Raw genomic sequence first — 16,923 nt, 5'->3', positions numbered from 1 at the left:
TCTTCATCCACTGTTAGAACAAGCAGACACTCTGGCGTGGAAGTAGGGGTGATGTACAAGTGACATAGTGATAACTTTTTGTAAAGCAAAACACAAGACTTCATATGAGCTCAATATTCTGAGTTGCAAGTCCTGCTGCTGAAGTAACTGTATGCTATCGCATAACTCGGTATGGCAAATTTGGATAATATAAGGTGTTTTAGAAAGGACACGCCATCTGGTTCATCATACCAAGTCTCCTCTGGCTTGTAGTAATCCCAGCTCCCTGCTTTTTCATCAAGGTCCTGAATTCCCATCTTCAGAAACAAATCTGCATGTCCAATGCATTAATTAAAATACACGGTTCAAGTTGTCTTTCAATTTACCACAATATACTTCCATTTCTTTTCACTTAGATTATAATTCATTGTTGAACACTAGATTTTTTTCTCATTTTAAATAAAATAAATATTTTAAGGGATATACTTCTTCATTCGTACACACTTCATCCTGCTCACCAAAGAGCTGTAATCCATTACTTTTCAGTACTGCAGACTTCTGCTCAGTTGACTTTCGTTCTGTCCCTCTGATAGGGGACATTTCTTTTAATCAGAGATGTGAATCATGTCACCTTCTTCATAGCACTTATCTGATTTTACCTTTAGGGCATGTTATTTTCCTTTCTTGGAAGAGTAAGTGCTCTGTAATGCAGTAACTACTACAGTTTATTAATTACCCTGTAGATTCAGCTGACCCAATGTGATACTGTGTTGTGTAAAACACAATAGTTACAGTTTCTGTATCTTTCCAACTTAGCATTTGAAAAGATCTCTGGAATTGTGAGATACATTAGGTTATCCATATATTTTAATTCCATGTGGTATATCTCCTTCATTCAACCAGTTGGCAGAACGATGTCTAGCCCTCCATAAGCATTGCTGAGAAGTTTGGTAAGAACTGCATGTTGGAGTGCGTGGCCCATCTACATAGGAACGTAGGCATAGCTTCTATAAAGACCTCTCTATTCCAGGATCCTGTCACTGTGAGGAACCAGTGCCTACCAAATAGTATGGGAACAGGTCAAACATATAATAATATTTCCCTCATGTACTTTCTTAGCCTCCAGCACTCTGCAGCTCAGGCACTTCCTGGGCCAGACATGGTATCTTTGTGTTTGATAGCCCTTGTCAGATTTTATCCTCCATGGATGTGTATAATCACTTTTTGATCCCCGGTAAGCCTTGGGGGCTGGCAGTGTCTTGTGACAATGGTTTCATAGAGACTAATGAGAAGAATCTTATCTCCAGCAACACAAAGTTGATGCACAGCATCGAACTGACGTTGCACAGCTGAAGAGAGAATTTACAGTGTAATAAATGTTGTTCTAGGCATTGTTACAATTTTCTGACAACACCACTGGTAGAATTAATTGAGAACTTTTGATGTAAGACATTTTTTAATAGAGATGAACTAAAACAGGGTTAAAAGCAAAAATAAAGAATATATCTTTAGCTACTGGCGAATTATCTGCTTTATTTCATAATTCAGTACCCTCATGTACTGGAGTGGTATGGCTTGTTATGACTGTGAAAATAATGTACTGCTTTTCTGCAAGTGGACACGGCAGCACTGATGGTATTTTAAGAGGAGACATTGTCTTTATCTGCAAGGCCAGGGCATAGAAGAAATGAAAATAACAGTTATTGATTTTTTTTTTTCTTGTGCTGAGGGAAACATTTGACAGCATTTTATGAGGGGGAAAGAGCAGATGTTCACCAAGAGAAGAGAAGTTTTCAGTTTTAGCAATAAGACGTGATAATTTTTGCAGAGAACATTTCTTTGCAGTTATATCATCCTGAAATGGGGAAACAAGTCAGAAGACCAAAACATAAATAGCAAAAACTACCCTGAAATGCTGCAATCCCACAAGTATACAGGATCCTTTTTTAGGAGAGAGTGAACAAATTAATCAAAAAGTATAGCGTGCTTCCAGCTTGACAAACTAAAGTCCGGTTGGGTTAAAGAAACTGCGTATACACTTGCCACATGACAGTTAATTTAAACATATGCTGAACTGTGTTGCTGCTTCTAAGACTACCATCCTTGAACTGCAGAAGGTCTGAAATCAGCAGGGCTCTGGAGAGATGCAGCAGTCAAGCCAGACAGGGCATTGGGCAGAATCACAGCTGAAACCCATGGGTTAGTCATTCAGGCTCATTGGGCTCACAAAGTAGAAAGATTACTTTTATCCTGTTGGCAGAAAAAGCATCACTAGTCTTTGGAGAATATACAAAGCGCTGTGACACATTACTGCAATGTCACTCTGTGGGAATCGTGGGAACCTGGGAACGCTGAACGTAAATGAGGAACTCTGTTTTCCAAGGCTACGCAATTGGTTGCTGTGCTTTTAACTGCATGAATTCAGAGTAATCAACTACTTAAAGCCAGAAATTTTAAAAAAAAAGAAAAAAGAAAAAGAAAAAAAACGAAAGGAAAGAGTTATGTAATATTATACAATGCCTCCAAAAGTCGGGGGTTGGATTTGATGTCCTCTCCAGGAGTGCTGGAGCTGCTCCAAATATTGCCACCAGCATTTAGCAGGAGGAGGGATTATTCTGTGTTCCAGCTCATCCCTGTCCTGTCCTTTGGTCAGCCCCTGCAGCACCCTTTGACATGGCTCTGGAGCCCCAAAGCCCTCTTTCGCACCATCAGCACCCCCAGTGCTGCTCTGGTAAGGCGGGGATACAGCTGGCATACATTGCAAAAGTGCAGCCAGTCCATTCAGCCCTCCTTCTTCATGGAACAAATGAGTAAGGCACAAACCTCATGTGAATTCATCAAGTGGTCATCTTAAGAATGTTATTTCTTGTGCCTTTCACAGCCCATGGCTTGTGTCTTACCTGTGCAGCCTCACATACAGCCTGTTTCATCCGCACCTCTGTAGGCTGGCTTCCCCCGGCTTCACCCACAGCCTCCTGCTCCCAGCAGGACCACAAGGCTTCATTTGCTCATTCTTTGTAAGAGAGTGTGCCCATCTGCTCACAAACATCAGGCAGCACAGCTTTGAGTTCCCATGGCAGCTGGACAGTAGAAGTTTAAACAGTGGCCAGGGCAAGGTGTTGAGAGATGCGTTTTAAATTTGCATAGGCAGACTGCAGTGATTGCCTGCCTTCAGCTTGATAACAATCAGCTGAGGGCTCCTCTCTGTAGAAGTAATATTAATGTGCAAGAAAGCTGGATTGACATTGGATGGTTGCATGGATGGATGGATGGATGCCAACCCCTAGTCAACAAAAGTAATCTTCCACAGAATTTAATACTACAGGCCTGGTTTCCTTCTTAAAATGAAAATTTCTGCATTAGACAACCCTCACTATTTCTTAGTGCCCATGAAGTGAGATACAGAACATATGAAGCCACAAAGCTGACAAACTTTAGCAAATTCTAGAATGAGATGCCCAGCTTCAAGGCTAAGACATGACGTTTCTACAGCAGTCCTTGAAGCTTGATGTTTGCAAATAAATGAAAACAGTGTTGAAGGTCAGCTTATCTGGCACCTTTCAAAGTGCTAAATCCATTTAAAAGATGAGTGCTGAAACCGATGACAAGGTAGATGACATTGTATTGTTGGAAGTGCAATATTTCATAAATGGAAAAATGTGGCCATTTCCTCTTGGAAGTGCTTCTTTGAAGAACATCATAGTTCACTGATCTGACATAGCAGCCTCCTTCCTGTGAATAGTTTGCACATTGCAGAAGCTAATTCACCAGGCTTTCTGGTTTAGATTCTAGCGCAATAATGCTAGTAAAATCAACTACTGAATGTAAGACAAAGCTACGGCTGGGCTAGGAAGTGCTTGCTTACATAAACTGAGGTTTGGAAGCAAGTACTTAAGTACCAGAAAGGATCTGTACAAGTGCAATTCTTAATAAAAACGAACCATCATAATGCAGCTGCTTTCAGATAACATCGAGAAAATACATCCTAATTTGTAGCTGTAAAATGGTCATTTTTTGCATCATTTTTTACTGCTACGATATGGATTTTAAAGTGGTAGCATATTAAGTTAAAACTGTAATGCTTTTAAACCTGTCATAACCATAGCTAGACTGGATATAAAGGTGTTATTTACCTGCAACTGTAGTCTGCTTAGCGTGCAAACATTTTAAAATTATCTGTATCAAGCAGCACTGAATTACAGGATGCATAGCAGGGACTTGATCCTGCAGAATGCTGATGATACCTGAGAGCTGTGTAATACTTGGGTTTCTTCTTAAAGCATATACAGAAGGCATCTCTTTGAAGCACTCACCACCTTTAAACTTTGGTCAATGTAGCCATGTTTTTCTTCACTGGTCCTTGTTGGAAAACACCCCTTAGCCTTGCTGAGAGTTTGACAACAACAGGAAAAAGGCACTTCACCTCTCTTCACTGCTGTTGTGGCACGACTGTGGGTACTTGGACTCAACAGTTCAATCAAGACTGAAAGAAGCTCACAATTGGCTGGCAATTTGTTTCAGGCATCCTGCAAACAGTGGTGTCAAGTCCCAGGCTTCAGTTCAGGAAAGCTCTGAAGTGTGTGCCTCATTTTAACCATATACCTAACACAGCCCTTAATGCTTTTTTAAGTGTTGACTCAGTAACCACTGATCATTAATAGAGAAGGAAATATGCATTTAGAAGTGCCTTTGGCCAGGCCCTGACCTGTGCTTTTGGTGTGTCTGAACTGAAATCTGAGTTGAACCTGAAGGTGCTCCTGGACCATAGCTAGATGTGCAGCCTGCCACAGGTGATGGTCAGTGTTGCACAGGTGTCCTGTTTTCAGTGCGATGCCATCTGGCAAGAAGAGCACCCCTTATAATGCTTTTATTGATACTTTGCGAAGCATTAAATGTTATCTTCACGAAGATCCTGAAGTATTGGAAGTAACTTTGCCTAAAATTATTTATATGGAGAGACCTCAGGACTTCTCAGTCCTGGGCAAGTACTCTGCCTTCAGGGACAGAAGTGGACACAGATCCAGGCAAGATGACGTGGAAAAACACCAAAGAGCCCTGTGGCTCATGCTTATCTGTAAATTGAATTCTTGGTGTCAATACTGATAAGTCAGTCTTGCTATGACTGTGAAGAGAGACAGCTAGGTCTGTGATGTTACAGATCAGTTCATTGCAGAGCCATCATTTGGTGGCAATTTACTGTCATCACTCTAGAGACATGTCATTCATTTTACTTAATGGCGCTGGAAACTCAGCACAGAGTTCTACCACAAATACACTGCAGCTCTGTAGCAACGAACCATGGGAAAAGAAGATTACAGAGGTTGTGTGTTTTGTTGTTTATTTTTTTAATTTACTTTTTCAAAATCTCTTGATGTAAGATGTGACAAATAAGAAAAAAATAGACACATATTTTATTGTTTATAGCTTTCATTAATTTTTAAGGAATGAGTAAAAGAAATTCCTGAAAAGAACCAGTAGCAGAGTCTATATGATAGAGCAGATCTAAGAGCCATTTTAATATTTGATGAGACCAAAAGCTTCTCATCACTAACCATCTTTTAACGGCACTTGGCCTTTGTCTGTATGTGTGTGTCTCCATGTTTCTAAGGGACTAACTTTTCTGACTTTCTAATGAAATACCTCTTAAGATGGCAGTAAAAGTGGTGGTTTGGAGCTGTTTGGTTGCCACGCCAGTTTGGGTTATGATATGGTGGGAAATGGAAGCTTTCTTTACATGTCAGCATGATTGTGTGTTACTTCAAACTCTCCATCTTACTGAGTGACTTCTCGGCCACAGGTGGTTAAAAATATGATGCATGGAGTCTTACAGCCAGTCTGCCTGCCAGATTGGTGAACTGTAACTCAGAGATTAATGAGCTGAACTGAGAAAAGCACGAAAAAATACGTCTCCATTCTCCGTCAATGGGGTGCTCAAGTGTATGTTTGTAAGTTAGGTGGAAAGCCACAGGAGTTGTGTCCCAGCTTTGAAACCTGCGCACAGCAGCCTGCAGTGAGTCAGAAGCAAATCCACAGTCTAGCCAGGAACCAAAGTTGGGAGCCCTGCCTTTCATTCAGCATCCTGACAAAAAATACTCCTCCATCACTCACATGACATCTCATGTAGGGGGAGGAGAGGAAAAGAGGAGTAACAGACCAAGTCTGGAAGTTTTAGCATGGTTTTTTGCTTTTGTGGAGTAAATAGCAAGCATTGACTTGTGGCAATGCATGGAACAGGGCTGAGCTCTCACAGCCGTAGCTGTGTTTTTTGTATGATGCACTAATGCTGAATTACTGAAAACTAGCTGGAAATGGACGTTCTGTGTGATTTAGAAATAATGTGAACCCTGACTGAACTTCTAGTGGATTTTTCTTCCATTTGCTGTTTCAACATGAGAACAAGGACGGTATTATTTGTAACAACAAATGTGAAGTCCCACGAGGAGAAATGATATTTTGAATTGACAGAATCTTGAAAGTGCAAATGTGGTTTCATAACTAAATACTTATTCAGACAGGAAAATTAGAGTTAATAAAAAATTAGATGTCCTTGAAAAAGCTTGCTCTTTTTTTTTTTTTTTTTAAAGAACTTCATTGGAAATATTTACAGCTGTCTTGATGCAGGAGTAATCAGAATATGTATATATCTATATCACAATATCTCTTCAGTTACACTATTTTAAGAGCACTTGAGTGGATTTCTATATTGATATGATCCAGTCAGAAAGGGGCATGTCAGGAACAATAAATTGTTTAGAAACTGGAAATAAGACATTTTTTTAAATGTAAATTAAGGTTAGGCAGCCTAATTTTAAGGAAGTGTAGGATGCTGAGGAAAAAGAAAAAAGTTCTAGGAGATTTTCAGAAAGGCATTCATTCAGTGAAAGAACCCATTCAATATGACTTTACTTGGGGTAGGAATCAGTGTTTTACAAATTGTTTATTGTCAAGGGAATACATACAACTAACTTATTTTAAAAGCTGTGCAGGACTGGGTAGTTAACATGGAACAAAATCGTTTGATGCAATAAGTTTGGTAATTATCAACAGAAAACAGCATTGCTTTAATTCGCTCAAAATTAGGATATTAGACCATACAGACCCTGATCCTACCATGTCATGCAGTCAGACCACTGTGTCTTCACGGATTTCAGTTGATATTGCTGAGTTTCTAGGAGAACCATCAGTGCAGATTTCATTTCATGAATATTTTTTAGTTTCCTGAGTGTTAAAATGGAAAGTATAACTGGCCTAATTTAAAGAGGGTTGGTAGGCTAAATTAATTAATAATTTTGTAGATCTTCCTTGTTCCTTGGGTAGGGTGTGGCAAGCAAATGTTAAAAATGAGTTTGCACTTGAGAAACCATGTCTTTAGAGATTCTGTTGAGAAACCTATCATGGTAGTGATTGTTGCTGGGGGGAGAGGAGTTTGGACCATGAATCTCTAGTCCTTAAAAGCTCTTCAAAGTGAGTGGTATCAGATGGGAAAAAAGAAACCACGTGTTCTTGTTATTTAACATCTGGATGTTCTTCCTCGTGATGGCCTGGAGGAATTATTTCTGACTCTTTCATTTGTTTTTCTCAGGTTGGGGGTCACACCATGCTACCCATTCGTTGGATGCCTCCAGAGAGTATCATGTACAGAAAGTTCACCACTGAAAGTGATGTCTGGAGCCTGGGGGTTGTGTTATGGGAAATCTTTACCTATGGCAAGCAACCATGGTATCAGCTCTCAAACAATGAGGTGTGTGTAATATGTTAACTGTTGGTGTGACTTCTCTGGAGAAGTGGCAGTAAGAAATTTGTTTAGTAAAGATAAAACCCCTGATACCAGGTATTTATGGTTGTAGTTGAATTTCTTCCTTTTCATTCCTTTATGCCCAGGGTGGATGGAAGTTGTCCAAGCAGAACTACACCAGTTGGAATTTAGCTTCTTTATTTGTATTGTCTGCTCTGACTATTGAGAAAGACCATGAGTCAGTGAAAGGGAACTTAGCTGTATCCTGAACAGGTTTTCGGTGATTCCAATTCCATATCATACATGTTTTTGTTGTTGTTGCAGAGTGGCTGCCTAAAACCATTCTTGAATACATTGCAGTAATATGGAGATCTCTTGATTTCCAGGCAGTCACAAGTAACCACTTTCCAGAGATAAGGCACAGTGATACTTATAAATTTAAGGACGGAGGGAGAGAAGAAGGGAAGAAAAGAGACAGAGGCATTGATGCTCTGTGTGAGCAGGGTGAAAACTTAGCCTCCTTCTGAGATGACATGAGGTTGATAGATGGGTAGAGAGACAAGATGTGGAATTACTTCCTGGATATCATTCCCTCATGAGTGGAAGGGGCAACATAGGTGAACTTAGTACCAGTGAATTTATTGCCTCTTGATAACTTGTTTTACAGTGTTTTTCCCAGATCTCTCCTGCTGCTCATAAGTGTACCTAGAAACGCAGCCCTTCGCAGAGTGGGCTGGATGACTGCCACAAGTGAGGCTGCTGTGGTGGTTAGCAGTGAACTCTTCCATGGATGACCCTCACGTAGTTGGCTCAGCTGTGCTGATCCTTTCTTTGTGATTTCTTGTAGGTGATTGAGTGCATTACTCAGGGCCGAGTCCTGCAGAGACCTCGCACATGCCCCAAGGAAGTGTATGACTTGATGCTAGGCTGTTGGCAACGGGAGCCTCACATGAGGCTCAACATCAAAGAAATCCATTCCCTCCTCCAGAACTTGGCCAAGGCGTCTCCAGTCTACTTGGATATTTTAGGCTAAAGTCTCCTAGAATTTCTTCTTATGGGCTGCGGGAATCAATGTGTTCAACTGCCGCTGAACTCCATTAAAATGTGTTCTTAACTTTGACAGTATTAATGACAAAGTTGCGGAGAAGCTTTCAAAGGGCAAGCAATGTGCGCTTCTCCATCTGTAGACAAAGTATTGACATTTTAGACATTACTGAGACGTATCTCCTCTCTCTCTCTCTTTCAGTTTCTGTCATTTTTTTCTTCTCTCCTGTCTTTCTAATCAACTTGGCTTCTGCATTATTGTAACTCTGCATAGACAAAGGCCTTAAAAACATGATCTGTTATATCAGCAGACTCTTCAGTTTGCCCACCACAACTAACAATGCCTTGTTGTATTCATGCCTTTGATGTGGATGAAAAAAAGGGAAAAATATATTTGACTCGAACTTTGTGATTTCATCAGTACAGCTACTGGGAGGTTCTATGGATTCACCTCAATTTTTTTGCTTCGGCATGTGGGTGGAAAATGAAGACTGGTGTTTTCTACATGAAGCATATTCCTTGCAGAGATAAAGCCAGATGGAAAGAAGACAGTCTTGTGTGATGCACTATCTGGAGAAATGAGGGGATCAGATGGCATCCAACCTCACAAAGAAACACTGAAATGATTTGATGGAAGGCAAGATGGGGTTTGACGCTTTCCCTGAAGAGTGTTTCTGAGGACTAAAGGATTGTTCAAGGAGGTGCTTTGCCAGCACCTTTCATTGCCAGATACAAGTAAAAGGGAAAAAGATGCTGCCTGCACTGCACATAATTACGTTTCTACATGATAAACTAAACACATGCCCTTCTTTTGTCTTCTGGTAGGATATTATCATGCCACTGGTATAAAAATGTTCTCCAGCTAGTCTTTTTCAATGAAGGCTGAAGCTAGGCTTATTCATGTACAGTATTAATTTCAGGATCATGTGTTGAAACTAAGGATTTTGATAAGATAGGGCAAGCTATAGATGCTGGGGCAGGTGTATCTTATACTGTGCTTGTCCAGCAGCATATTCCTTCTTTCCTCAGTCCTTTTTCTCTTTTTTTTTTTTTAACCGTGCAAACAAAACTCTGCATGGTCTTTGTCGATTAATGCCCTTTGTGCAGAAACTATCATTCATTTTGTAGTGCACCCTAGTAGGCATAGCAAACTCATAACAATGTAACTTATATTTCATTAGAAGGGGCTAATGGAAGACATTAGCCATGTTAAAATGCCTTTACAATGTTACAGATACAATACGCTGATATAACATGAATAATCTAAAGCACGGTTACGTTTGAGCCGTGCTAGGGGATAGAAATCTCTAGAGGAAACTAATTACTCTGAGGTTATGGCTTACTTTTAAGAGTGCAGAGACCCTGAGCTCAGCACCATATTTGTATTGATACTCGTGTTGTCGTTACCAACATCCACTCTTTCTTAAATAATTTCTTTTTGGTTGGATTGGCATTGTGTGTGTACATTTGCATGGCCACTGTGTTGATGACAGCTGCATGGGCATACATGTTATTTTTCAAACCAGATGTTGATGATTTCAAATTTAGAGTTAGGATTATTTTTAATATGAATTCTTACAAATGAAAACCTACCTTACCTATTCCTCAAGACTTTTGCCTCCCTCTGTGAGGGGGCGTTACTGCAAAAAAAAAAAAAAAAAAAAGTGATCTTTCTTTCTGTTTTCTCTTTTTGTTATTTCTTATTGATATGAGCCAGATCAAAAGTCCTTAATCTTTGTGTTGGGGATATTTTATTTAATAAATTAAGCATTTTATTTTTATAAGTGTTCCCATAGCACATTTAATATATAATTTGCTTGCATATATTATTTATTGAGGCACTTTAGGTTTTTCCTTCAGAAGCTTTTAGAGCTAGCTCATAAAGATTCTGAACATTTTCAAAAGAAAACAGTTCACTGGACAGCGATGAAGTTTTACCCTTCTCAATGTCATTGAAAAGGCAGCATTACAAATAAACGTGACAGTGTAACTATAAAGCCATACTCAGTATTCCTTTAATAAACTAGATGTTATTTCTTAACTGCTACTGAACTGGAAACGTACAAAAAAGCCAGAGGAAGATTCCTACAAAATGGGCCTTAAGATTTTATCTAGACTGTCTCAGAAGTTCACACAGAAGGCTAGATAAAGACTGAGCATCCAGTGAAACCCATTCTCTTGAGAATCTGAATGTTGTGTTTTAAAGGAAGTTGAAATTGATTTTCAAAGTAACAGTGGTGGAAAAGAAGCATGTCAGAGTCCGCTCTCACTGTGCAGTAGGAGGAGGCTGCAGGTGGTGGAGGGGGATGCGAAGTTTCTACCTGCTGTATTCTGTCTTAGTTTCTTATGAGCTGAAGAAAAAGGCATCTGAGATGCTTCTTCTATTGGAAAGCAGGCTCCAGCCTGAAAGCAAAAAGGTGGGTTTTGCAAGCACTGAAAGAATGTATGCCAAAAATAACCACAAAACCCTGAAAATGTACGTAGTGGCATCTTCTTTTTGATTTACTAATGAGACTATTTAGAGTCACTTCAGAGAATAAAGAGAATTACAATGCATTGTGCAATAACATAGCAGTATGTTAAGCTTCTAAAGGACCAAACGTGCTACAGAGCCACTGGTATGGATAACATTGACCTATATCATTAACGTTCTTGATAGTGCATAAAATGTATAATCACAGTAGACAAGCTATAAACTGTAGCTATACGTAGTTTGTGTTTGTTCATGAGAAGGTGGGTAAGTGTAGCAGAATGAGCAGAGAAGAAGAAGAAATGTCCAAATCACAATGAAGAGTGAGTATATGTGCATATTCATCATGCTTGCACTGTCAGATAAATTGTGTACACTGAGTAAACGTGACAATCAGGCTTATTTTAAAAGTATTTCTGGACTGTGCTATGAACTGATCATATATATAATATATATTATATATGTGTATTTGCATATAGCATATATATATATATACACACATAGCATATACATGTATGCCTATGTCTGTTGTATTTTATTTATATATGTGCAGACATGCATGCACATTATGTATGGGCTGTGTGTATATGTATAAATTTACATACACTTACATTATTACAAACAATTATTAGACTGCTATTAATAAATTGATAAAGTCTGCTGAGCAACCAAAATATTTTTTTCTGTTGAGATTTCTTTTTCTGTGTTTGTAAGATTCAAATTTTTAGCTGGTGTGCAGCAGAGGCAGTGCTGGAATACCAGAGATAGAGCAACAAGCACTTTTTTTTTCCCCAGATGATTGCATAAAAACATTTCTTCCATTCCCATCTCACTTGTTGTTTTCTCACGATGAAATGAACAGACAAGCTTCGAAGCTCAGAAAACAGAATTTGTTTTACTGTCATTTCTGGGTTTGTGCTATCGTTGTTTTATTGTCCTGGAATAACAGTGCAGCTCTATTAGCATTTTATACTCGTCTGCAGTAATGAAATAATTCCAAGAATGAGCTGGACTATTCAGACTGCAACATGACTTGTAGGACAATGAGAATGCCAAAATTCAGCAGTAATAATAGCAGCATTCACCACGCTTTGTCCTTCACTCTCAATAGATCTGCAAAGCACAGAACTGGCCGTGGAGAACAGATACTTGTAAAGCAACAGCACCCAATGATGCATGATGGAGTGTGTCCATTTTAGAATAACTTCATTTCATTTTGATTTGTAAAATGATATAGCTATTTATTGTCTGGAGTTTAGTAAGAAACTGCGTATGATTTTTCTTTATTCCTTTCTTGTTATTTATTTCTCACTTTCTCTTATCATTTTTCCTTCTTTTCCTTTCTCTTTCTCTTTCTTTCTTTCTTTTTTCTCTTTCTTTCTTTCTTTCTTTCTTTCCTTATTTCTTTTTCTTTCTTTCTTTCTTTCTTTCTTTCTTTCTTTCTTTCTCTTTTTCTTTCTTTCTTTCCCTCTCTCTCTTTTTTTGTACCCTTCCCCACCTTTCTGAGAGATTGTTTTTGTAGTGGTTGATGTGGTCTTTTACAAAACAGTTTTAAAATTAATTAATTAACCCAATAAAACAATCAGGTCACTGGATGACTGAGATACAATGCATCTGTGTTAGAACAAGTCTGTGTCTGTGTTGTTGCAGCTTGTGATTGAATTTCAAGTACTGCTTAAAAAAATGTGAGGGAAGGGAGTGGGAAGGGGCTGGGGAACAGACTGGGTTTTCTAATCAAATTGAAGGTTTTGATAGCACAAGAAGTTGTATTTTCTTGTTGTGAGGGCTGGGATGAACCACTGCTGCTTTGAATCAAGGTCCTTTAGAGCCTTAGTTAAAACACCTTTATTTGGGTGGGGCGGGGGGTGTGCTACATTCATCATAAATATGAAGCAAAAAAAAAAAAAAAAAAGTCTACATGTTGCAGGGAAAACACTGTGAATTTCACAATAGCAACCAAGTGACTATTTTGCCATCTTTTAAACATAAGTCTCAGGAGAAGAAATGGGAAATGTTGGGTGTGTTATTTTACTGTCTATGCATTCTAGACCAAGTCTGTGGGGATTTTTTGTTTGCTTGTAGAGGGTTCTGAGTGATGACTGGCTGGTATTTTATAAACACTGAATACTTTGGGCAAGGATAATAGAAGCTGCTAGTAGTGAGGCCATTCGGTTGGAATATATGAGAAAATGGAGGTCAAATAAAATCTTTCCAGAGGCCTATATCTTGCAGCTTATATGTATCTTTCTTTAACTTAAAGAAAAGCAGCTAAGAATGTTTTATATACAAGTAATTTAATTCAACATTGATGTTTAATTGAATCACCCATAGAGAGAGAATCAATTAATTATGAAATATTTGTCCCAGCCCTGCTCTCCACCTATACTAAATGTATATATATATATTTCTAGATATCACTCTCTTTGTCACTTAAGATAAAGAGGGTGATATCTATGTATAAATATCAATCTCTATATTGTCACCAAACTGTGACCTGGTGTGTAGAGCTTTCTCCTTCCTTTTTTCCTTTTTCTTTTTCTTTTTTTTTTTCTTTTCTTTTCTTTTTTTTTTATGTGATGTCTCTGTGGAAATATTTAGTGGTTCTTGTTTTGCAGTTTGTTACTAGTCATTGCTTTAAAACTTTCATTGCATCTTGGCTGATTTCAAAGTGATGCCTAGGTATCAGTGTTAAAAGTTTTGTTTGTGAATCATGTGACCAGCTTCTCTTGACATGACATGGAAAGTCTCTTGTATTACAGTGTATTTAATAAAAATGATGTCTTACAATAAACAATGTCATCCAAAAGAAAGATAAAATGATTACTTTAAAAAAAAAACTAAAAGTTTTGTGAGTGTTGTGCACTATTTTCTTTTGTTAGAAGGCCTTTTTTTACCTCCTGCCTTTTTGATGAGGATGAAGTTAAGGAACAGTTTGACATGCTTACAAGCATGACATATTTGCACTCTAAAACCCTGAATGAAAAAAAAGTTGCTGAACTCATAGTTGAAAGAGCAGACCAATATTAATAAGGAAAGGGAATATTCAGTCTGAATTTGATGACAGACTCTTTTTTATTCTTTGTTTTTCTATTTGAATGCTTGTTCATTTGGGGAGCTGGCTTAGCAGGAACCAGTCTTCAGATATTTTCTGGCTTTTTACTAGAAGCGTCTCAAACCACAGCCCCATTAAAAATGTAGTTTTTTGTTTTTAACTGATGTTGATCTAAAATGAATATATCATGAACAAATATGGCATTAAATCCAAGTCATTGAAGAACATAGTTAAGATTCAGAATGCGGAATGCTCAGACATCCAAAGGAGGTTCAGCAGCTTGATTGAAGATCCCTCCACAAGCTATTGATCTAAACCAAGCACTTCATGGCTAGAGTAAAACAGTGTGAGAGCCACTTTATGGCTGTGTTTGCTTCAGGCTGCCAGACCTCCCTGAGATTAGATGAGCTGGCTGCAAGCATTCAAGAAGTCAAAGGAAAATATCTTCATCCAATGACTTAGAGCTGCCTTATCTGCTTTTGTGGTAAAATCCGATGCCTTCCAGACTCAGTGGGTTGTGTTGCCATCCCGAAATGAAACACCTCACTGCAGACAACTGCAATGAAGTGTGTTTGGCAGCAGCAAGAGCTGCAGAAACTCTCAGCACCGAGCCCGTCTGAGCATCACCCTGCAGTCCCAGCAGCGCGGGCACCACAGCCTGCACACCCTCCCCACCGTTCACTTTCCCCAGGGACTGCTGAGGCCAGGGACATGTAGCAGCAGAAGGATGGGACATTGCCTCTTCTGATGGCTGCTCTACAAACATGAAGCCAGGTAAGGCGGCAGAGCCCATGCACGGCCTCAGCAGCACACTGGGTATTTTTGCAGCCTCTCCTGTGCAGCCCAGCCCCCTCAAGATGACAGCTGGAGCTTTCTCTCCCCAGCAGATCTTCTGCCTACGCAGGGTGTCCATAGCTCCTTCCCAGCACATCCCAGCCTCCCCAGATGGGCCCTTGGGCACGCAGGAGGTGTTAGGACATTGATACTCCTCCTCATCTCTGGTTGATTTTTGTGTGTTTTCCAGCACGCACCATGTTGTAGAGCAGAGGCTCAATTAAGAAGTAATGACCGGTGCCGTTTTTACTGCCTTCCGTTCACTGCAACTGTAATTTTAAAGGTATTAGTTCAGGCTGCAGAAGGGGCTTGCAGAAGAACCCTTAATGAGACAGGTGATTTTCCTCATGCTCCAAAACATGTCAGACTTGGTAGCGTGTTTAAGGCCACTGGTTTCTGCCACAAGATGCACAACCAGCCAAGCACTCTCCAGTTTACTGCTCAGCAACAGCCTTGCACAGATTTGCAGCAGCCGAAGACCTGTGTCTTGTGCCTGCCTTCTGCATCAAACCTACAGAGAGCTGTCAAATATCCAGCAGTCCAGGAGCGTGTATGCAACACAAGTACCACGCCTGTTTCTGCTAAGTCCTTACAAATTTTCACAATTGATTTCATTATGAAGTAGTCTTTGTGCTAAATGCTTCATATAACTGGAAAATCAATCATCTTGATCACTGTATTATTTTAAAAGTGATTCACAGTGCATATTTATTACTCCCATTAGTATTTTTTAATGGCTATAATAATTTATTTTTAAACCAGTAAGAAAGTCTATGTTGCAAAGAAGAATGATGGCCCTAGAAAGGACAGAAAACCCCTTGGATGTCATTAGGACAGAGTCATGCAGACTCTACTAAACCTGCTCACAGGTTAGCTTACTAAAGCAGCTTAGTAATATTTACCATAACTCTTGGGTTCTGACAATCAAGACTCCATGCGAGAAAGAAAAATATTTGAAGTAATCACCTGAAGAATCACTCAATATCTCTGCTAAGAACCCTGTGCCTTGAGTTCTTGAGGATGGTTTGGTCTGCACAACGTGCCAAGGTTTCCTTCAGCAACTCCTCCCTCTTGAGAGTTGAAGATCTTTGAGCTTGGGTCTGTTTTTCTCAGTGATGCAGCGAAGAATACTGTGCAGAATAAGCAAGGTGTGCAAAAACAATTGCTTTACTTCCTTGAGTTGATACTCACATCGTGCAAAAATATGTATTGTCAAAAATTTCCACAATTTGGGTAAATCTCAGCCTAGATCAGGCTCTTCAGAAGATAAGAGCTTGTGCTCTTTCTGGCTGGGGTCTGTATTATTAAATGGTCAGCAAGGAAAGAAGGAATGGATGGGAGGAGATCAGACAGTAAGTAACCAAACCCTTGTTTAAAATGTCATGTAAGTATTAGACATGCAGTTGTGCTGTCCCAGTGTCTGACCTCAAAGACAAATAAAACAGACATTTAACAAATTATTTGCATGTATTGTGAGCTCTTCCAGTACAGAAGAAGACATTTCTAGGCCTGGCAATGCTTTGTTATGATACAACGGCTGCTAGTCTCATGGAAGGTCCAGATCTGCCACTCTATTACCCTGATTTTAGCCTATTTTTTTTCTGAAACAGTTCATTTAAATACAGAAAAACTGATAACGTCTGGTCAGTGTGTCTCAGCATGGGCAGAGCTGGCTCCACAATTAGTTAGGCTGAGTTCACCATCTAACCGGTCAGAAGCTCTTGGAAATTAATATGTAATTTCTTGATGATGGACATGAAATGGGAATGTTGACACAGGTAACTCAAATGACTAGGCATTTATCACCTT

The 16,923-nt window shown here is 39.3% G+C and overlaps 1 protein-coding gene across 5 annotated transcripts in view; it reads left to right on the top strand.

Annotated features, from left to right (window-relative positions):
- The window catches only part of NTRK2 (neurotrophic receptor tyrosine kinase 2), a 208,354-nt gene extending 194,283 nt beyond the window's left edge, over window positions 1–14,071 (top strand). For all 5 annotated transcript variants that reach the window (XM_065045879.1, XM_065045881.1, XM_065045878.1 and 2 more), the window contains 2 exons: window positions 7,562–7,720; window positions 8,562–14,071. In XM_065045879.1, the coding sequence (XP_064901951.1) occupies window positions 7,562–7,720; window positions 8,562–8,747 (345 nt within the window). In that variant the 3' untranslated portion in view covers window positions 8,748–14,071. The remainder of the gene's footprint in view (window positions 1–7,561; window positions 7,721–8,561) is intronic.
- The last annotated feature ends 2,852 nt before the right edge of the window (window positions 14,072–16,923 follow it).

Source organism: Columba livia, chromosome Z (assembly GCF_036013475.1).
Source record: "Columba livia isolate bColLiv1 breed racing homer chromosome Z, bColLiv1.pat.W.v2, whole genome shotgun sequence".
In the NCBI taxonomy this organism is placed as follows: Eukaryota; Metazoa; Chordata; class Aves; order Columbiformes; family Columbidae; genus Columba; species Columba livia.
The sequence above is the reverse complement of the archived record's forward strand: the minus strand, read 5'-3'. Positions and strand labels throughout refer to the sequence as shown.